This window comes from Hevea brasiliensis, chromosome 2, assembly GCF_030052815.1.
Source record: "Hevea brasiliensis isolate MT/VB/25A 57/8 chromosome 2, ASM3005281v1, whole genome shotgun sequence".
In the NCBI taxonomy this organism is placed as follows: Eukaryota; Viridiplantae; Streptophyta; class Magnoliopsida; order Malpighiales; family Euphorbiaceae; genus Hevea; species Hevea brasiliensis.
This window is the reverse complement of record NC_079494.1, coordinates 104875706-104897003: the sequence shown is the minus strand read 5'-3', so window position 1 is coordinate 104897003 and position 21298 is coordinate 104875706. Positions and strand designations below refer to the sequence as shown.

Below are 21298 nucleotides of genomic sequence, written 5' to 3'. Positions count from 1 at the left end.
GTTGGATCTTGAAGTTGAGTTTGATCATAGGTTCAGAAGTAGTAAAGCTTATTACGGACTTTAAGGGTTTTATGCTTACCCAAAACCTAGTGACTGACCAGTAAAATCGGGTCGTGACATATACTTTCATTGTTATTAACTTAATTTAAAAATTGTAAGTGCATATACAATATACATGTCATGAAAAAAAAATTTATTATATTATTATCATAATAATAACGATCAATATATTATAACAATATTATATTATATTATATAAAAAAAATTAATAAAAAATTATATATATAAATATTAAATTCCAGATACGTATAATGAGTGCAGAAAACATGCAATATATGGTTTGAAAAAAACTAGTATTGATAAAAACATCTTCGTTAAAATAATTATAAGTTTAAGAATATTGTAAGAACTTTGTTTTATGAAATTATTTTTTTAATATATATATATATATATAATATTTTTTTCTAAATTGAGTGAAATAATTTTTTTCCCCAATAACTCGATTTTCTGGCTCACCCTTGAATCTAACGTTGGAATTTCATCTAGTATAATTTTCTAATATTAAAAAAATTAAGATCTTTTGTTCATTCATATTAGAATCTGCCTTTAAAAGTTGGAATCCAAATCGAATGAAAAGAAAAAGAAAATACGTGCCTTATCATAATAGAGTTTTAATTCAATAATATTAAAGTTTTTAAATCTAAATATTGGTTGAACACGAATAATAGAGTTTAAATCTAAACATAATAGAATACATAAATATTATATTAATCTTATTATCTCCTATGGTAAGAATGCGTAAATATAATTGGAGGATGATTTATCTCTTAATTACGGTAAGAGAATATATAGAAGTAAAATTTATGAATATATTTACAAGGAAAAATAAATTAATTACTACCTCTAATTATTTATAGACTTCTTACCTGCATAGATTATTATACACAATTCACCAAAAGACAGAAAGAAATTTAGAGTTTTAGTTGGTTTAGATTTCTTCAACGTAGTTAGTTTAGATTTGTTTGGTGTCACAGCAAATTTCAGTATATATATCCAAGCCATTGTTGTATTCATTCATCCATTGCTCTTTCCATTATTCTCTGCTCTTTCGATTTCTCTCTCTTCTGTCATACTGTCGTATTTGTATCTAATATCCATCAGTGGCAATGGTGAAGCTTAGATTATTTTCTGCTCTTTCGATTTTTCTTCTGTCATATTGTTTGTGCTTTGCAGCTGCTGAAGATGTGAGGGTTACTGTGAGAGGAGTAACCTCTGTTGCCAAAACAGATGATACTTTTATTTGTGCAACTTTGGATTGGTGGCCAAGTACTAAATGTGACTATGGACAGTGCCCTTGGGGCCAAGCTGGAATTCTTAATTTGGTATTTATTTATTTTCATTGTTTTTTCTATTAATTGCTCTTTTCAATGGTATATTGTTACTAAACATTGCATCGCATGCTTGCAGGATTTGAACAATAAGATTTTGGCTAATGCTATCAGGGGTAAACGCTTTTTTTTTTTTTTTTTTGTATTTATCTATGATTTTTTTTGGTGTCAAAGATCTGACTTAAAATTTACAGCTTTTGGTAATTTGAGAATAAGAATTGGAGGGTCATTGCAAGATCAAGTTGTTTATCAAGTTGGACATGCTGTCAAGAAATTCCCTCACTTCAAGAGAAACGATACTGGCTTGTTTGGATTTACTAGAGGATCACTTCCCATGCATAGATGGAATCAACTTAATAAACTCTTCAACCAGACAGGGTATGAAGCTTTTATTTTTCAATTAAAAAAAATTATAAAATTTTGTTTTCTTATTTGAAAAAAAAAAAAAAACTGTTTAAAATTTTGATTGCAGGGTTAAACTAACTTTTGGGTTGAATGCTCTGTTTGGGAAGCACAAGTCCAATGACTCAGACCTATGGTTAGGCAATTGGAATCCCAAAAATGCTCGTGATCTTATGGAATACACTATTTTTCAGGGACACAAGATTGATTCTTATGAATTAGGTAATTTTTTTTTAAATAATAATAATAATAATAATTTACATCTCAGTTTAATTTTTTTAATTAGTACTATATTTCTACGCTAATTAATTGTATATTATATCATCAGGGAATGAACTGTGCGCATCAGGAGTATCTGCAAGGCTGGATGCTGTTCAATACAGTAAAGATATTATCGTATTGAAGAAATTAGTGGATAAATTGTACCCAGATCCTAAAACAAGACCAGCAGTGTTGGGCCCTGCTGGTTTTTATGATCAACAATGGTTTAATACCTTTTTTGAGGCCACTGGACCAAATGTTATTCAAGGAGTAACCCACCATATCTACAACCTTGGTGCAGGTGTGGATAAAACCCTGATTGATAAGGTTCAGGATCCATACTTCTTGGACCAAGTAGCACAGACATACAGAGACCTTTCAGTTAGCATCAACGAATTTGCTCCATGGGCAGGACCTTGGGTTGGGGAATCTGGTGGTGCTTTTAACAGTGGAGGCAAGGATGTCTCGCATACCTTTGCCAATGGATTTTGGTTAGAACTATTAATTTCTCTAATAATTTTTTTTTTTTGACATTTTCATTTTTAATAGTTATATAACACCAATTTATATGTGAAATAGGTACTTAGACCAACTGGGTATGACTTCAACATTCAACCATAAAGTTTTCTGTAGGCAAGCCCTTATTGGTGGAAATTATGGCCTCCTTAATACCACATCATTCATACCAAATCCTGATTATTATGGGTATATATATCTCATACTTTATTCTATGTACATTAGATCTTTCTAATCTTAATTCCCTTTTTTTTTATTGATTTATTTCCTTGTATATTAGTGCACTTTTATGGCATCGTTTGATGGGGAAGGAAGTGCTGGTTACCACTCACGATACTACTCCTTATTTGCGAGCATATTCCCACTGTTCCAGGAATAAGGTAATCTTATAGTCGTAGCGATTTCAAATTTGTTTTCCTGATTCTGTCTGAGGATTTATAAGTTTATTTGTTTTAAATGCAGCCTGGAATTTCTCTACTTCTAATAAACATGTCAAACCAAACGACCTTCAGTGTTACCGTTGAGAATGATGATAATCTCTATCCAAGCAGTCGCAAGCTCAAGAATTATATTTATGGAGGAACAGAGAAAGAGAAGAGTATCACTTGACTCCTAAAGATGGGAATATTCAGAGTGATGTGGTGCTACTCAATGGAACTCCATTGAAGCTTACAAGCTCCTTAGACATTCCTGAAATGAAGCCTATTTATGTTGATTCTTCATCTCCGATCACCATTGCTCCTGATTCCTTTGTTTATGTCACCATTAAAGATTTTAAGGCTCCTGCGTGTGCTTAGCCTTTAGCCTTTAGCCTTAGAAATAGAATAGATTGCCCCCTTTTTTTTAATTGAGGATTTGTATTTTTAGTTTCAATTTCTTCATTTTCTTTTAAGCTATAAATAAGGGATTTTTAGTCTCTAATTGTTTTCGTTTAAGGACATTTTATAAAAATGTCCCTCAAAGGTTTTATCTTACCTTAATTATTAATTATTAGAATTATCTAGAAAAATCTTAGATGTCCTAATAAACTCTTTGATTTTAATGTGCTGTGGGTTTAATGAGATGAAGGCAGAGAGATGCATATTGGATGAAATTCCTAGTCCATGTGCTGTGTCATGGACATTAATGATCGCTAGGTATGCTAAGGTGGGTGATATCGACTCTGCAAGGTTGTTAGTTGACTGATATGGCTCCGGATGAGGGTCTTTTTTTTAAGCATACCTTTTGCTTGTCCTCAATCAGGTGCTTGGGATACTGGACTTCAGATTTACAGTTTTAGGGCTGTCTTTGGGTGTCCGCTCAAGCAAAAGTCTCATTGATATATATGCAAAGCGTGGGAATTTGGATTAGCTAAGAGATTGTTTGATGGAATGCCTAAGAGACAATTTATTGGAATGTCTAGATTTCTGGTTTGGCAATTCAAGGAGATGGAGAGGGTGCCCTTAAGTTGTTTCTAGAGATGGGGGGAGGCTGGGCTTAGGCAACATGATGTCACATTCATAGCTATTCTCTCTGTTTGTGGTTATTTTGGCATGACCAATTAAGGTTTAAGAGCTTTTAGATAGAATGTGCAATGCGTATACTATCATTAAGCCCAATTGAGAGAACATTACGGTTCCTACAAAGAAGAAAAAGAAATAATCCAAAGAATGACTACTTCAAGCAGTTGGCCGAGGTTGCAGCAGAGAGACTATTTTACAGTGGGGTGTATATTCTGCTCTCAAATTTGCATGCAACTACTGGGAAACATAATGATGCCAAAAGCGTAGAGAAGATGATGAGAAACAAAGGGGTAAACTGGGCATCCAGCCGGTAGCAGTTCAATCAAGATTAATGGCATCCTTAATGAGTTTGTTGCGGGAAAGAAAACACATAAACTTCCTCAATCAAGACATATTGTACTCATAAATATATAGTTATTTAAATCATAGATATTATTTTGAATTTTTTTTTTTAATTTCGTGGTATTGAAAATGTCTATGAGATCTCTAGTTCGAATCTCATCAATGCCAATTCAACCAAATATAGAAAGTGATTTCCATATTTCAACCCTTATGCGTCATGGACATAAAAAAGATTGGCACTATATCAGTGGGAGATAAACAGATAAAGTGACCTTCTCAAGGTTTGTGTTCCTATGTGCAATCACTTTTTGACTTCAAGCAATCTATTCAATTTTTTTATTTTTAAATTTTCAGGCATTTCATCTGGAACAAATAATGAGGTTTCTATTAAATTGTGTCCCCTGTGATTGGCACAGTGTAAGAAATCCGAGATAGATAAACAAATAAAAATCTTTGAACTTTAATAGTGTTAAATGTATTGTAATCGATTAAATTACAAAGGAATTGGATATCACAAACAAAGAATCAAAGAATGGAGAAATAAAAAGGCAAAAGAATCTGTGTATTGATTGGCGAATCTTCTCTATGAGATGCTGCATTCTGGAGGGAGGCCCTGGGGAAATCTTTTATTGTCTGTGCAGTAGTTATAGATCATGTAATTTTTTTGTACCCATTGGAGCCTTTCCTGACTTGTTGTGTCCAATTCTTGTGATAGCCATGTATTACTAGTGGAGGGTGAATTTGAGGTGCAAGAAGATGCCCCATTAGACCATACACAAGCATCGGCATTGAAATTCCTATAGGAAGCAGTGAAAGGAGCTTGGGTCCAGTCTGTCTTGACCAGACCACCCCTTGTAGCCCAATCATCAGCATTCCATAGGCTAGAATAAATCCTCATTGGTTGATTCTTTGGGAAAGGAACACCATTGCTCTCCAAGTTCTTGAATTCCCTAATAGGGGTGCCATCAACAGAGAAGCTGAAACAGAGTTGGAAATTTTGTTTAGTACAAAAAATAAAGCTGCACAAAGAAAGTTAAAATAATTAGTTTGGATTGATATTGTGATGCTTACATGATGCGCTGAGGATTCCAGAGAATGGAATAGGTGTGGAAATCTGCAGTTGGATCAAACCATAGATAGAATTGCTGTTCTCTGTTTCCTTTGCCTTGACTAAACACATTTGTGTGAAGAATGTAGGGGTCTCCACTCAAATTCCCCAAGAACTCAAAATCTATCTCATCCCAAGTAGACCCTTTAGATGATAGCTGCAAATGTACGTACACTTAGCCACGAGAGCAAATAATCCTTGGAATTTTGAGGCAATCTCAATAACAAGAAAACTTACATAATAAGCGGTGACAGTGCCAGCGGAATTTCCAGGAACAAGCTTGAGTTGCATATCAATCTTGCAAAACATATACTCATTCTTGGATTGAAATCCAGACCCAGAGGCTTTGTCAAGGGATAAAGTGAGAAGATCGCCATTGTTGAGAATCTTACCTCGACCATCTCCCCATGTGATGTCAAAATCTTGGTAGAAATTACCGGAGGCAATGGCTGCCATGGAAGAGAAGATGCAAAGGAGCAAGGGCAACATTGCACAAAAGGGTAATGAACCATGCGAAGCCATAATATATTTCCACAGAAATGACATATATAGAAAGAAACAAATAGTAAGAGAAGAAATATGAAAGAAGCAGTAAGAGAAAAGAATGGTAGCAGTGAGGAGATGCGATGTGTTGAGGTTGGCATTTATACCGACCAAATGGAAGCGAGTGCAGAGCAAAAGGAAGGACGTAGGAAGGTCCATTGAGCTCAGCTGTGGACAGTTGTATTTGGAATACAGAAGACAGCCCAACCCATATCTAGCACGAGACGCGGTTTTGCATTGGTGAGAGCAATTTGCTACGTCAGTTTGCACCCGTGGTTTCCGTCACTAGTTTTACCTGAATATATATATATATATATATATATATATATATATATATATATATATATATATATATATATATGTAATTGCAGTTTTATTTATAATAATTTATATCAAGTTAACAAGTTTGATAAATATATAAAATTTTACTTTATATTAAAAAATATTTAATAAAACATATAATAAATTATGTAACTTTTAAAATTTTAAAAATTAAACAAAAAATTTCAATTATAATCTGCATATGGGGTGGGAAAAAAAAGCTTTTATTTTGTTTGAATGAAGGGATGAAACAAGAGTGTAATTGTAAATAAAGGGAATGAATAATATTTTGAAATTATTAATAAATTAATTAAGATAATAAGATTTTCTATTGATTATTTTACACTCCAAATTGGGTGTAATCAATTTCGACTCCTAAAAACAAAATGAGAAGAATGATTACCATGTATTTCTTTTTCCCTCGATAAAAAAAAAAAATGTCAAACAAGAGAGTGATTTCACCCCCACCCCACTCCCTCTCCTCCCCAAACCCACCCAACCTCTCAAAACCCAAATCCACTTGTATCCCATTTGAAATCATTCATTTTATTAGAATTAAATTTTATTTTTTTTAATTTTTAAAAAATAATTCAAATAATTATAATATGTTTATTAAAAGAATTTAATTCAAATGATATACTTGAAATAATTGATAAATAAAATAAATATTATTTTTTTATTTTATAATTATATAAAAAAATATATAAATTTCAAGAGATGTCTTATGGAATGTGTTAAAACAAAAGAGGGTATCTATTAGGTACATACAAGTGTTGAAAGATATTTATGAAGGAGCAACTACTATTGTACGTACAATGGGAGGAGACACAAGTGGGAGGGAACACAAGAGATTTTCCGATCTCAATTGGATTACACCAAGCATCAGCCATAAGTCCTTACCTTTTTACATTAGTTTTAGATGAATTGACGAAACATATACAAGAGAGTATTCTTTAGTGCATGATGTTTGCGGATGATATTGTTCTGATAGATGAGACACGAGAAGGAGTCAATAGAAAGCTAGAGTTTTGGAGAAGTACTCTAGAATCAAAGGGTTTTAAGTTAAGCAGAACGAAGACAGAATACATGCATTGCAAGTTTAGTGAAGGCCAAACTGATGATAGGGAAGGAGTTAGTTTGAATGGAGTTGTACTGTCCCAAAGTAATCACTTTAAATATCTAGGCTCAGTCCTTCAAGTAGATAGGGGATGTGAGGAGGATGTTAGTCATAGGATTAAAGCCGGATGGTTGAAGTGGAGACGTGCCACGAGAGTTTTATGTGATCGTAAGATTCCCAATAAGTTGAAAGGAAAATTTTACCGTACAGCCATACGACTGGCTATGCTATATGATAGTGAGTGTTGGCCACTGAAAGAGTCGTATGCGTCTAAGATAAGAGTTGCAGAGATGAGAATATTAAGATGGATGAGTGGCCATACTAGACTAGATAAAGTCCGTAATGAGAGTATTAAAGAAAAGGTAGGTGTGGTGCCAATTGAAGATAAGTTGAGAGAAGGAAGATTAAGGTGGTTTAGTCATGTGAAGCGTAGACATACGGAGGCTCCAGTTAGACAAGTAGAGCACATTAAGTTAGAGGATAGAAAGAAAAAAAGGGATATACCTAAATTGACTTAGAGGAGAGTAGTACAACATGACCGAGAAGCATTATATATTTCTGAGGATTTTACCCAAAATCGTTTAGAGTGGAGAAAGTGAATCCATATAGCCAATCCCAAATTTTTGGAATAAAAGCTTAGTTGAGTTGAGTTTATAAAAAAATATATAAATTCAGAAAACCACGAAGGCAACCAAAATGTATAGAATAGAATTTAATGATTCATTAAATTCACATTGTTTAAGTTTTTTTTTTTTTATAAATATAAAACCTTCAAAATGTTTGCATTTCACTCTTTTAAAATTCAATTGAATTCATTCATTTTTAGACTTTTACAAACGAAATTGAAAGAAAAATGATATCCCTCAACTGATTCATATAATTGAGTAGTGACCTAGTTCCATTGATTGGCAAAACTTGTTGCAGAGAGCTATTGGATTTTCCAATTTTCATTCACAAACTCATAAATATAGCTTTGTAATGGCAATTGGCAAATGAGATCGCAGCATCCAGACAATTAAAGAACAGGCTGATGTCTGCTAAACTAAGAAATCTGCATCAGAGACTTCAAGTACTTTATGGACACCTATTGGGTTTACGCCTGGCTTGAATGCATTTCCTTCAATGTACCTGCACACAGCAATCAATCCATTATCTGCACTCACAATTTCAGCATGGTTAAGTTCGGTAGACAAAGAAACTCACATTTCTTTCAAGTATGAATGTTTGTAGAAGACGTCAGGAATTCTCCCTGAAAATTGATTGTGATCCAAGTATCTGGAATACAATCAAGGCTAGCTTAAAAACACATAATAAAGAAAATTCTGTACAGCAAAACATAAAAACATTCAACAGTGAGCAAACATAGACTGAAATGTGTATTCTCATATTTTCCAAACTTTAGGGGAGCAGGAAGGAGCACTGGTGGAGCTGGATATTAAATTTTAAGGGGGCTAAACATAAAGCTAATATATATACACACACATAGACACACAGAGAGCAACAATTAAAGCAATGTCCTGTGAATTTTTTTAAATGATTTTAAATATTATTCATTAAATAGTTACTTTGTTGATGACTTGATGATATATTACATATTCAATAAATATTGCCTACAAGTAAAATTCCATTAGATAATTATTATATTAAATTTAAATACATATAATAAAAATACAGCACAAAGTAAATTATAGAAAGCTATTTTTTCAGACAAAGTAAATTATAGAAAACTATTTTTTTTAGATGAATAATGAAAAGATACTGTCATTTGGGTGGTTGAAAGCCAACCTCATAGGATGTTTCAAACCCTAACAAACTCAATCCCTTTAAGAATTTTGAAGTACCAAAAACATAATAGTGAAAAGATACTAAGGTAATATATAAAAATTTATATAAATTGTAAAACAAAATAATTATATGATGATATACATGTATATTAACTAAAATTTTCCCTAAAATGTTTCAAAATACTTGTAAAAAAAAAAGAGTCATCATAAAATTTTTTACGGGGGAGCTCTTGGGACCTGGGGGAGCCATGGTCCCCTCTAGTCCCCAAGTAGCACCATCACTAGGGAGGAGTAAACAATCCACCAACTAACTAGCAAGGCAAGTAGATGTGCTTTTATGTTGCTGAAAAAAGCCATGGACATTTTGATAACTACACACAAGTAAGTTCAGATACAAATGGCTGAGAAAGGGAAAACATAGAATCAACAATTTGTATCTTAGATATTCTCTATAATTTTAGAGAAGAGCATAATAATGTCATATAACCACGCAACAATTCATTTTCAATATGAAGAAGAGAGCAAGATGATCTGTAGTCTCCTCAGAACCCTGGGCAGGCATTCTCATCAATTTTGATGATATGAATTTATGCAAAATATCCTAACATCTGCCACTAATCCATTATTGAGTATATAAACTCATGGGGAAAAAAAAGGCTTATCTTAAATACTTCAAAAGAAAAAAAAAGTTAAATAACTTATGGAAACAAGAGGTTAAAGTTTTTTTTTTTTGGAGATTATGCATTTTTTTTTCTTGACAAAAATGTCAACAGTGTGTTATATCATGAATCAATCCCCCTTTCTTTCTGTCAGCCAAAGAAACAGTCATCCAGTAAGTCGATACATAGTTCAAAAAAAAAAAAAAAAAACCCAACCAATCTAAAGAAGGGAAGAAGGAAGAAGCACTAAAAGGAACTTACAAGTGAGTCAATCTCGGAATATGAGCAAGTGCAGCAGGTATTATTCCAGACATCTTATTATATGATAGATGCCTGTAACCAATAAAGCAATCAATTACACAAACCTCATCGTAAAAAGTAATGGAAATCTAGCCAGAAGTCAATTCTTTAGTGCAACTCTTACAAATTAAATTATAAAAAAAAATAAAGAAAAGAGAATCAATACCATCCCATGAAGACAAAAACTGGGAAAAAAAAGAGCACGAAAAATAATAATAAAGATGAAAATAAACAAAACTTACAATATTTCTAAATTGCTCAAGTTTGCAAGTTGTGCAGGGACTCCTCCAGTGAGGTAATTATTATTTAGGTAGCTACATATCATGGTTAGAAATTGAGTTATTTAAATTAGTAGATTGTTCATTCAGTAGAAAATATCACTGAAATAAAAATAATTGTAAATTTGGCTGATCAGATAAACTTACAGGTTGCGAAGTGCAGGAAAGCAACCCTCAAAACGTATTAATTCTCTTATGGTACCCACCAAGTGGTTGCTGCCAACATCCCTACACATACGGTTGGAAAATGAGACATTAAAACTATAATGCTAACCATTTCTGCAAAAATATTCAAAGGAGAACATAGAATATTACAAGTGCCGAAGATGTTGCAATGTCCCCAACTCGGCAGGAATTCGCCCAGAAAAGCGATTCTCATGTAGATAAAGATACCGGAGCTCAGGAAGATTAGCTAGCTCCTTTGGTATTTCACCTTTGAAATTATTAAAACTCAGGTATCTGCAAAACTTTGCTCCTTCAACTTTAACCAGACTAAATTTTTATGAAAACAGAAGCAGTACCAATATCAAATCATAGCCGGAGAAAGTGAAATTTACTCACAGATGGGTTAGACTCTTGAGTTCACCAATTTCAGGAGGAATGGCATCTTGTAGTTTATTCCACCTCAAATTACTAAGAAAACAGGGGGAACAAAAAGACCAAGATAATAAATCAAACTTTGCAACAACTAAATCGAACCAAATTATTACAAAGGTTAAAAATTAGGGGGAAAAAAAAAATCATAGTATGAAAGGAAGCAAAAGGGTATACAGTATCTTAAGACGCTTCAAGCGCCCAATTTGGGGAGGAATAGGCCCTGTAAGTTTGTTGTTATGCAGATCCCTGTTAAATAGAAAAATTCATATAATATTAATTGAAGCAAAAAGACAGACAAATTTAAAGGATGACGAAAAAGAAAAACAAAGCTAATCATACAGCCTCGTGAGATCCAACAGATTGGTAACAGCAGTAGGAAACGGCCCAACAATTGACACGGCATAAACTTCCCTGAAAGCAATAAACATAAAATTCAATTTCCCTTTTGCCTTGAAAAGAAACATTGAAAAATTTTCAAAGTGTGTACAATCAGTAACTTACAATTCAGTGACAACTCTATAATCTCCTTGAGTGGAGCAAGTGACACCGGACCATGGGGGCAGATCGCCATCACCGCAAGGATCGTCGCCGACCCAAGCGTAAACAACTCTCCATCCGAGCGACGCCTTAATCTCATTCAAAGCCTTGACTGAGGAGAAAGAGAGCAGAAATGGAGGGAATTGAAAAAGAAAATCTACAATTGGGGTATAGTAAGACGAAAGAAAAAGAGAGATCTGGAGATATACCGTCGCGTTTGAGGGTTTTGGAGAAGGCGAGGTTCAGTAGCAGAGGGAAAATTAGAATCAGGCAGACCGAATTCGATAGACGCGCCATCTTTTGGAGCCTGGGATCCAAGTGAACTACTGTTTTTCTTTATTACTTCTCCGACTTTAGCAAACGCGGAAATGGAAGCCAGCCTCTTCGTCGGTGGGTTTTTTTTTTTTTTTTTAATTACTATTTTGTGAATGCATTTTAATGAACTAATTATTCAATTCTTTTATTTTAAAAAATAAATATTATTTAATTTTTTGATTAAACTGTTTAATTTTTTATTATTTAATTAATTTTAATTCAATTAAATTATTATTTTTTTTATTTTAATAAAAATTATTTAGTTAATTAATTTAAAAAAATAAAAATTTTATTTTGTGGAGATAAATCTAAATTTATATTTTTTTAAATTATTTATATATTTTATTTAATTCTCTAAATATTATTTTTATATTTTTTCTATTAAAAAATGATATTTAAATCAGATATTGCTTAATGTAAATATCTAAATAATTAAAATGATAATTTTAAAAATTTTAATTTTCAATAAGAAAATATAAAAATAATATTAAAAAATTAATTAAAATATTATTTAAATAATTTTTAAAATACATATAAAATTTAATTTTTATATAATAAAATTTATGATTTTTTATTTAAAATACATTTTTTAAAATATAAAAATTAACTAATTAATTTTATTAAAATAAAATAAATTAAACCTCTCAAAATAATTTTATTGAAATAAAAAATTAAATAATAATTTAATAAATATTAAAATTAATTAATTAATAAATAATTTAATAAGTAAATAAATAATTTAATAAAATTAAATATATAAATAAAAAAATATATTTTTTAAAATATAAAATTAAATAATTAATTTTATTAAAATAGAGTGTATTTTTTTTTTTTTACCTTTTTTTTCCCTATCACACATAAAGCAAAACGACGACTTTTGGATATGTTACTTTATAGAAAAAAATAAGACAATTTTAAACTTTTTGTCTCCATCAATCCAAATTTTTATTTAATTTTAAATAAACTTAATTTTTGAAAAAGAAAATAATGATTTTCTTAATTTTTAAATATTAAATTTATAATTTTAAATATAAAAAATTATTTATTATTTACAAGTAAAAAACCTAAAACTAATAGCCCAACCCATATTCGACAAACCAAAAAATCCTATTTCTTCTTCTTTTTCTACTTTTTCTTCTTCTTCTTTTTTTTTTTTCCTCCGTTTAATCTCATTAAAAGCAAAAATTTCCCCAATAATTGAAATTACTTGCAGAAAAAACAGTTAAAAGAATTAAAGTATTGGATGCATATATACAAAACTAAAATTACGATAATTAAATAACTTGAAAATTCTTCTAATTCTCCTCCATGGTTGTAGTATGTTTATCTCAATCTCTGAACCTGCAATGGACGAAAAATTGTCACGCACAAATGCTCCATGGTTGGGTTCTCCCGTCGTAACCCTAATACGTTTCTTGTAATCCAAATAGGATTAGATGACAACTAGAATCCAAAACCCATCAAAACAATGTTTGGGTTTAGCTCATTAAACTTTAGTGATCACTTATTTTTTTTGTTATATACACATTTGGACTATAAAGTTAACCTAAATATATATATATATATATATATATATATATATATATTTTTTTTTTTTTTTATTTTATAAAAGTGAAAATAAAGTCAATAAGACAAATAAAATATTTCAACATTAACGACTAAAATCTAAAGATAAGCCTTAAGAGCTTCCCCATTGAATCTGCAAATCCTCCACTCCATCAAAACCTTCACATCCATCTCTTCATAAAACTTAATAGCATTCACATTCCAATCCAATACCATCCACTCAACTCTCTAATGTCCCATTTTCACTGCTTGCGTAACCACTCTGACAGTAACATCTTCCATATTCCTTTCCTTTTGTAACACTCCCTCATAACCATATCCTTCGGGTACAACCCCAGCTTCGCTAGAAATCTCAAATAGTTAAGAACGAAGTGGATGAACCTAGCTACCACTACATCTTTAGTTCCATTCTTGAAGAATTCGACTTTTGGGTCTATCATACGAAGGTTAAGCTGGATGATACGCTCAATGGGTGTGAAGTTTAGGGATGCAATTTTGGGAAGAGGGCTCGGGGAAACCTCCAAGAGTAAGTTAGTAAGGGATTGGAAAGGTAGGCCATTGAAGGGGGTGGCGGAGAGGCAGGATCAATGGTGGTGCAGTGATGAGTGAGGTGCTTGAAGACGACCATTTGGTTTTGGGTTTGGATTTGTGATGGTTCTGATTTTTGGTTTTTGCTCCCTAAATATTTGTTTATAGTTAAAACTTGTTAAATTTGTTGATGGTTGTGGAAATTGAGCTGAGTACCACCAAATCTCTGTGAAGAGGTTTATTAGGAGGGAGATGTCGGAGGTGGATGAAGAGTCAACATAGGCTTATGGGTTGGTGTTCTTGTGTACTTATTTTTATTTTTCAATTTTTTTATTTTGATTAAAATAGTAAATTATTTTTAGTATTTAAAAATGATTTTTAATATTTAAAATATAAAATTAAAATTTTATTATTAAAAATTTTGAAAAAAATATTATTTTAATTTTATTTTTTAAAAAATTAAATTAATTTAAAATTAAATTAAAAATCAAAATTAAAAATAGACTTATTTAGGCATGAACTAAAAGTTTAGAGATAAAACTGAGCTTTCTTATCTTTATGTTGCCATATTAAAAATTCTCATTAACAAAGTGAAAGAGAACATTTAGAAAATTAAATGAAGGTATAATTATTATTTTATTAAAAAAGTTAAAAGGAAAAAAAAATAAAAAAATGGTGGTAAATATTTAAAATATATTTATATAAAAACAATAGAATTCTGATTTTCACTCTAATTATGTTATATATATATAGATATGGGGCATGTAAACGTAGCTATTGAAGCTATTAAATGTATGCAGCTAGTATTTCCTATCCACAGATTTAATATTTCCTGATGGATACAACTTAATTACTCTCTTGACTATCTCCACATATGTAGGAGTCCACTAATGAATAGCCAACTATTTTCTTTATTATTTTAAAAATGTCTAAAAATGAAAGAGACTTAAGAATTTATTATTATTATTATTATTATTATTATTATTATTATTATTATTATCCACTAATTCATTAGACTAATTAATATGAAAATTTTAATATTTATTCACTTATGAAAAATTAAAAGTAATTTTTGAAAAAAAAATATATAAAAAAAGGTAAAAGATAAATTTTTTTTATTAATATATGTCAATTTTTTCAAATGAAGAATTAGAAAATTATGTTTCCAGTTTTTTTAAATTTAGAAAATAGATTTTAGTTGTTTTTCACAGTTTTTCTTTATAACAACAATATTATATTTTTTAACTATTTTTTAAATAAAAAATATGGTTTTTTCTATAATCAAAATTATAATATAACTTTTTATAATTAAATAGTTATTTAATAAAATATTTATTTACAATGATAAAAAATAATCATGTTATTATAAATAAATGAACAATATATACTAAAATATTTTAATAATAAATTTTTAGTTTTTTCACATTAAATAATTTATATATAAAAAATATTTTTCATGAAAAATATTTTCTAAAAAATTTTTTTATAGAAATATTTTTCGTTATTTAGTTATAATGTTAAATTAATGATATATACTTATATAAATATTTTTACATTTCAATAAATTTATTAAAGTCTATAAAATAAAAAATAGAATCATTTTCCTTAAAATGAGTTAGTTTTTATTTTGATAAGAAAAATATTTTTCGTTAACTCATTTTTTTAATACTAAAATACTAAAAAATGTGAAAAATAATTTTCAAGAAAATATTTTTAGTTAAATAAATGCAGCCTAAAATAATTTTTTAAATATATTTTATAATAATTTATTTATTATTAATTATGAAATATATGAATAATTTTTATTTTTTTAATTAAAAATTTATTTTTTATTATTCTTAGGTGAATGATTTTTTTATAAGAAATAAAAATTGATTTTTTTTTGAAAAATAAAAAATAAAAAAATATTTCTACAAGCTAAAACTTTTCGATTAAAAAAAAAATAAAAGATGTTTTTTTATGAAAATTGTGCCCTAATAAAAGCCTACCTTAAATTTAATTTCTCTATGAAGTTTTAAACATTGCTGAATGGATAGGCAGATTAATTCCAATAGTTTTCTTCAAATGCGGATTGATAATCATTAATTATGGCAAAGATTAAGAATAATAAGACCTAATTAATGTTTGTTGTGATGTGAAACCAAACTACCTAATGAAAGTAATTAAGCGTCCACTTAACAAAATATTCACACCACTGGTGGTCTGTCATGGTAACAAACAGTTTCCCATCACCTACAAAAGCTATTCTTGATTAATTAACCCCACATAATTAATTTTCCAAATTAATCTCAATTTCAATGTCTTTTTTTTTCCCCAAGAATCAGATTATTATGTATAAATTGTTAAAATTACAGCAATTAGAGGAAATTAGATAATCAAGAAATAATTCTCTCTTAAAAAAAAGCAAGAAATAATTAAGATAAGGAAAGAAATCTTTATATTAATTCATATTAATAGATTTTGAAAATTTACACAAGCTAATTAATAAGCTATACATCAATACAATAATTGCAGACCCACCACGATGAACTGCTACAAGACCATTTTGTCCTCAAAACAGCTCCAAATTTGATGAAGCTCATGGGTTTCTCTTGAACTCCACTGCCTCCTCTGAATTTAAACCATATGGTTTGATTTTGAAAAAAAAAAAATCCCCAGGAAAGCAAACCATTTCGGTGCTTGTTTTTGGACAAAAATCTCTACCCTTTCTCGTCATGGATGAGACTATCACAAGCTATCACCTAATTATTAACGCACAATACAAGCATGGAAATAGCAATCTCTTGATGAGGATCTCGCTTGTAGTACAAGGGATTGGGGGAAAAAAAAACTAATCTCTGAGAAAGACTGACCTTTTTGTTGTAGTTACTGTGGCCCTTTAATGATCTCTCTCTGCTTCCATCGCTGATGCCGAATAAAGCGTGACAAGGACAACGTAAAAGAAACCAAGAAATACAAAGAAACGTTACAGAAGGAAAGAAAGAAAGACGAAGAAGATGATGATTATGATGATGATGAAACTTTCGGCCAATAATAGAGGCAGTTGGCCAAATTTAGTGGTGTGCTGCGCCTACTACTACAAGGAGACAAAACTATGGTATTGACGCTGGTTTTAATTAAAAAATACTTGGCGAACGGAAAGGAATGAAACTCTTCAATTGTGAAGTGGGTTTGGCCCAGAGGGAACTAATCTCTTCTCCACGCCATATCTTGGATCGATTTCCTCATTGGGTGGTGAAGGCGGAGTTGGCGGTGGTGGCCCAAGAAGTCGATGTGTGTTCATTCTTTGAAAATGAATGCACAAGGAACGAGTAGTCTTGTGAGGGAAAGAATCACAAGAAGGGGGTGGACGGTTGAAATGATGGCGGTAGAAGCGGTGGTTTCTTGAAGAGGACTCAAAGGAAGAAGTAGGGTTTGGGTGTCTATCCGCGGAGGTGAAAAAGAAAAGGAGGAGAAACATCAAGATTAAAAGGCAAGAATGACGAGACATGGTGGTTGAAGAAGAAGAAGAAGAAGAGGTAGAGGAAGAGGACTTCATGGGAGGTCGAAAGAGAGAGTTGTGAAGAGACAGAGGGGAAAAGAGAGGGAAGATGGCGAGAGAAGAGAGTGTTTTAATGCAAAGCAAGAGACCCATGAACGAATATAATTTTGCCAAGGAAGAAAAGGGGGCCACCTTTCTGGGAGGAAGTCGGCAAAGATATATCTCTTCATCAAATTAGTCACGAATATTTGTAGGTGTGGAAATTAGGACGATACCTCAATTTGTGCATTTCATGACTTCAATTTTTTTTTTAATTTGTAGGGACAATTAGAGACATGTAGTTATTATTAAGATACACCCCCATAAGAATTGCCTTTGTAGAATTTACTTCTTTCTCTTCATTCTATCTCCTAGCTAAGTTATATATGGAAAACTTTTATAATAAAATTTATATATAAAATAAATAAAATTTATACATTTACATTTTGAGTTCATCATAAATTAGATTTAGATAATTTTTTTTTTAGTTTTATATATTTTAAATTATTATTTAATAAAATAAAAAAATTTTTATAAGTTTAATTAAATTGGGTTTGCATCATTTTTTTATGTAATTGAAAAAATAAAATTAAATTAAAATTCTCAAGACGAGAGGTGAATTTTTGTGAAATTTAGAGCTGATTACCTCGGTATTTTATATATATATATATATATATATATATATATATATATATATATATATATATAGTGGTTATTTATTTTTTGGAACTTTGATAATTTTAAAAGTGGACGAAAATCATTAATGCATGTTTGAATATTCTAGAGGAATTATTAGGTGCATCCGGTTCGGTGCACATACACCTTCTCTCACAATCATGTGGGACTCACTCCCTATATAATAGGAATGAGAGAATGAGCACTATTTTTTAGTGTTCCTGATGTACCTAATAATTAGTCAATATTCTAATGCGTTTGCATGATGATATAGGCACTATGTCACTGATTAACGGTCCATAAAGACAATAATAGCTACTTATTTAAAGGATTAATTGTAAAAAAAATATATTTATAATTCATTGTATCACTTTTTTTTTTAATTTTTTACAAATAAACAATTGTAGTTATATATTTTAATTTTTTAATAAAATTATATTTAGTTGTTATTGTTAAATGTAAAATAATTAATAATAGAATATATTATATTATTTATTTTATTATTAAAATAGATAAATAATTATTAATTTATTATATAAAATATATAAAAATTATAAATATAATTTTTCAAAATTTAGTTATTTTTATATAATATAAACATTTTTTTATCATATTAGAATCAACATTATAATTAATTTAATTATAATTTATAATATTTTGTATTTTTTTATTACTTTTATAATTTTAAATAATTTTTATATAAAAATTAATTTAAAAAACAAAACTTTGAAATTAGTAAATTTTAAAGGATAATATATTTTAAATAAAAAATAAAACCAAATTAACTTTTTGAAAAATAATTTTAAAAATAGAATTAATATAAATTGTAAGTTATAAGCAGCAGTTTTAAAAGGTTTATTAAATAAGTTAATTTATCTGCTATTTACTGTATTTAAAAATTAAATCAAACATTTTTTAAAATCAAATTAGTTTTTTTACATTTAAAAATTAAATTATAAACCGGATATTTGATTCAGTTAATTAAATGTACACTTTTAACCCAATGAAAATTTTCTAACTCCATCCTGAACGAGAGGCTTTTTTCCCGTGAATAACTTCACATGTGGAATTACTTGAAAAGGATATCCTGTCCATGTTGTGATTGGGCTGGCAGGACAAGACAGGCAGCCCATCTGGGAACCCAAACCTAACCATCTGGATGTGCCTTTCCGCAACCTGAACGGTCCTTGAACCGCCGGAGGTACACTAGATTGGTTGCCACAAAGAAGATGCTGACACTTTCTTATGTCGGGAACCATGATGGAGAGGTGCATGATATGGTGGAGATTTAGGCATTAGGCTAATTTCACAGTGGTAGTAATGGCGTTAGCATAGTTACTGGAGCCAGGGCTGTGGCGGTGGTGGTGGACTTTACATTCTCAAAGCATGTCAAAGTTGCGAGTGTCCTGGTGCTTGGGGCTTTTATGGGCTATATTCTTTGGTTTATCACATGCTAGGAAGAAAATTGCCTCAAAAGGCAGCTGGATTCCCGTGAAGAGTGAGGAGCATGAAACATTCTCTTAAATAATTAAGCATGAAACAGAGTATGCTTCCGCGTATCTTCATACCTGTTTGTGACGTGTATCAACGTTTTGGTATTATACATGAAGATCTCCTGCTGTCTGGGTCGAGCTAGGAAGCTGAAAGTATTATGTCTCATTATACTCGTGTCATATCCGTCTGTAAAAAGCTTTGCATTACTTGTAGAAAAAAAGAGAAATTTTATTTGTTGCTTAATAATTATGCTGTAAACAATTATATATAATTAAGCTCCTTCTTAGCAGAATCCCTCCTATGAATGTAAGCAGATACATTCAGAATATTGAGATCTTTCTTGTATGAGATCGTCTTGCCTTGCTGTGTCTGAGAAATTTCACTTGCCTTAGTTCTAAGTTCTATGTTCTCTCAAGAGGTTGAAATCCAAAATTGAGACAGTTGCCAGAACGAGTATGATCTCCAACCAAAATCGCCAAACTCTTGAGGGAACAAAGAACTAAGGTAAGTGAAATTTCTGAGACACAGCATATAAGAAAGATTTAAATGTTAAACTTTGATTCAAAGTAATTATGATTTATTAATTAAAAAGGTTTATATCAAGTTGTATTCGAGCATACGTCAGTTGGAGAAATTATTTTGCATCTGGGCAAGGGGATTGCATATTCCAACCAAAGTTGCCAAACTCTTGAGGGAACAAAGAACTAAGGTAAGTGAAATTTCTGAGACACAGCATATAAGAAAGATTTAAATGTTAAACTTTGATTCAAAGTAATTATGATTTATTAATTAAAAGGTTTATATCAAGTTGTATTCGAGCATACGTCAGTTGGAGAAATTATTTTGCATCTGGGCAAGGGATTGCATATTCCAACCAAAGTTGCCAAACTCTTGAGGGAACAAAGAACTAAGGTAAGTGAAATTTCTGAGACGCAGCATATAAGAAAAATTTAAATGTTAAACTTTGATTCAAAGTAATTATGATTTATTAATTAAAAAGGTTTATATCAAGTTGTATTCGGGCATACGTCAGTTGGAGAAATTATTTTGCATCTGGGCAAGGGGATTGCATATTCCAACCAAAGTTGCCAAACTCTTGAGGGAACAAAGAACTAAGGTAAGTGAAATTTCTGAGACACAGCATATAAGAAAGATTTAAATGTTAAACTTTGATTCAAAGTAATTATGATTTATTAATTAAAAAGGTTTATATCAAGTTGTATTCGAGCATACGTCAGTTGGAGAAATTATTTTGCATCTGGGCAATGGGATTGCATATTCCTATTGTTTCTGCGTTCTGGTAAGCACAGTCCATCCATTGTCACCTGGTTGCAGCATTATCTTCCAAATCTCCTGGCTATGCGAAACCAGCCAGTAGAAAGTCTACTGGAAATCTCGGTTCCTTTTACATTGTCTAAAGCCATCAAATTGAAATCATTTTAAAGGATTTTCATTGTAATTGGACATCGAGTAATTCTTAAGCTGGTACAGTGACGGTCACCATACAGAAATCATACTGTCAATAGAAGAAACTAAACAGAAAAG

The 21298-nt window shown here is 30.5% G+C and overlaps 2 protein-coding genes and 2 pseudogenes across 3 annotated transcripts; 1 reads left to right on the top strand and 3 right to left on the bottom strand.

The window, feature by feature from the left end:
* The first annotated feature begins 1106 nt into the window (after positions 1 to 1106).
* On the top strand, positions 1107 to 3367 carry LOC131170616 (heparanase-like protein 2; annotated as a pseudogene).
* A 1496-nt stretch (positions 3368 to 4863) lies between these two features.
* Positions 4864 to 6178, bottom strand: LOC131174153 (probable xyloglucan endotransglucosylase/hydrolase protein 23). Of its 2 annotated transcripts, XM_058137265.1 has the most exons (4): positions 6064 to 6178; positions 5757 to 5968; positions 5483 to 5676; positions 4864 to 5388 (listed from the first exon to the last, which is right to left on the bottom strand). In XM_058137265.1, exons 1-4 carry the CDS (start codon positions 6161 to 6163, stop codon positions 4995 to 4997), a joined length of 900 nt encoding a protein of 299 aa, XP_057993248.1. In that variant the 5' UTR covers positions 6164 to 6178; the 3' UTR covers positions 4864 to 4994. The 2 variants fall into 2 exon arrangements, with proteins under 2 accessions (XP_057993248.1, XP_057993244.1); XM_058137261.1 differs by having other exon boundaries at positions 5757 to 6151.
* Positions 6179 to 8342: 2164 nt separating this feature from the next.
* Positions 8343 to 12023, bottom strand: LOC131174157 (probable leucine-rich repeat receptor-like protein kinase At1g35710). Its single transcript, XM_058137270.1, has 11 exons — positions 11865 to 12023; positions 11620 to 11767; positions 11458 to 11529; positions 11293 to 11364; positions 11083 to 11154; positions 10837 to 10980; positions 10669 to 10749; positions 10486 to 10557; positions 10205 to 10276; positions 8704 to 8775; positions 8343 to 8628 (listed from the first exon to the last, which is right to left on the bottom strand). The coding sequence occupies exons 1-11, from the start codon at positions 11950 to 11952 to the stop codon at positions 8538 to 8540; spliced, it is 984 nt and encodes a 327-aa protein (XP_057993253.1). The 5' UTR covers positions 11953 to 12023; the 3' UTR covers positions 8343 to 8537.
* Positions 12024 to 13635: 1612 nt separating this feature from the next.
* LOC131177962 (L-ornithine N5-acetyltransferase NATA1-like) lies at positions 13636 to 17698 on the bottom strand (annotated as a pseudogene).
* Positions 17699 to 21298: the final 3600 nt, after the last annotated feature.

What these genes read in the sequence shown, in the direction of transcription:
- LOC131174153 (XM_058137265.1), bottom strand. Translation starts at nt 6,163, where the DNA reads ATGCCAACCTCAACACATCGCATCTCCTCACTGCTACCATTCTTTTCT. An exon ending in GCACTGTCACCGCTTATTAT is followed by an intron (nt 5,677 to 5,756) that starts GTAAGTTTTCTT and finishes GTACATTTGCAG; the next exon opens with CTATCATCTAAAGGGTCTAC. An exon ending in TGGAATCCTCAGCGCATCAT is followed by an intron (nt 5,389 to 5,482) that starts GTAAGCATCACA and finishes ACTCTGTTTCAG; the next exon opens with CTTCTCTGTTGATGGCACCC.
- LOC131174157 (XM_058137270.1), bottom strand. Translation starts at nt 11,952, where the DNA reads ATGGCGCGTCTATCGAATTCGGTCTGCCTGATTCTAATTTTCCCTCTG. An exon ending in CTGTTGGATCTCACGAGGCT is followed by an intron (nt 11,365 to 11,457) that starts GTATGATTAGCT and finishes TCTATTTAACAG; the next exon opens with GGATCTGCATAACAACAAAC. An exon ending in TTGCAACATCTTCGGCACTT is followed by an intron (nt 10,750 to 10,836) that starts GTAATATTCTAT and finishes CCGTATGTGTAG; the next exon opens with GGATGTTGGCAGCAACCACT.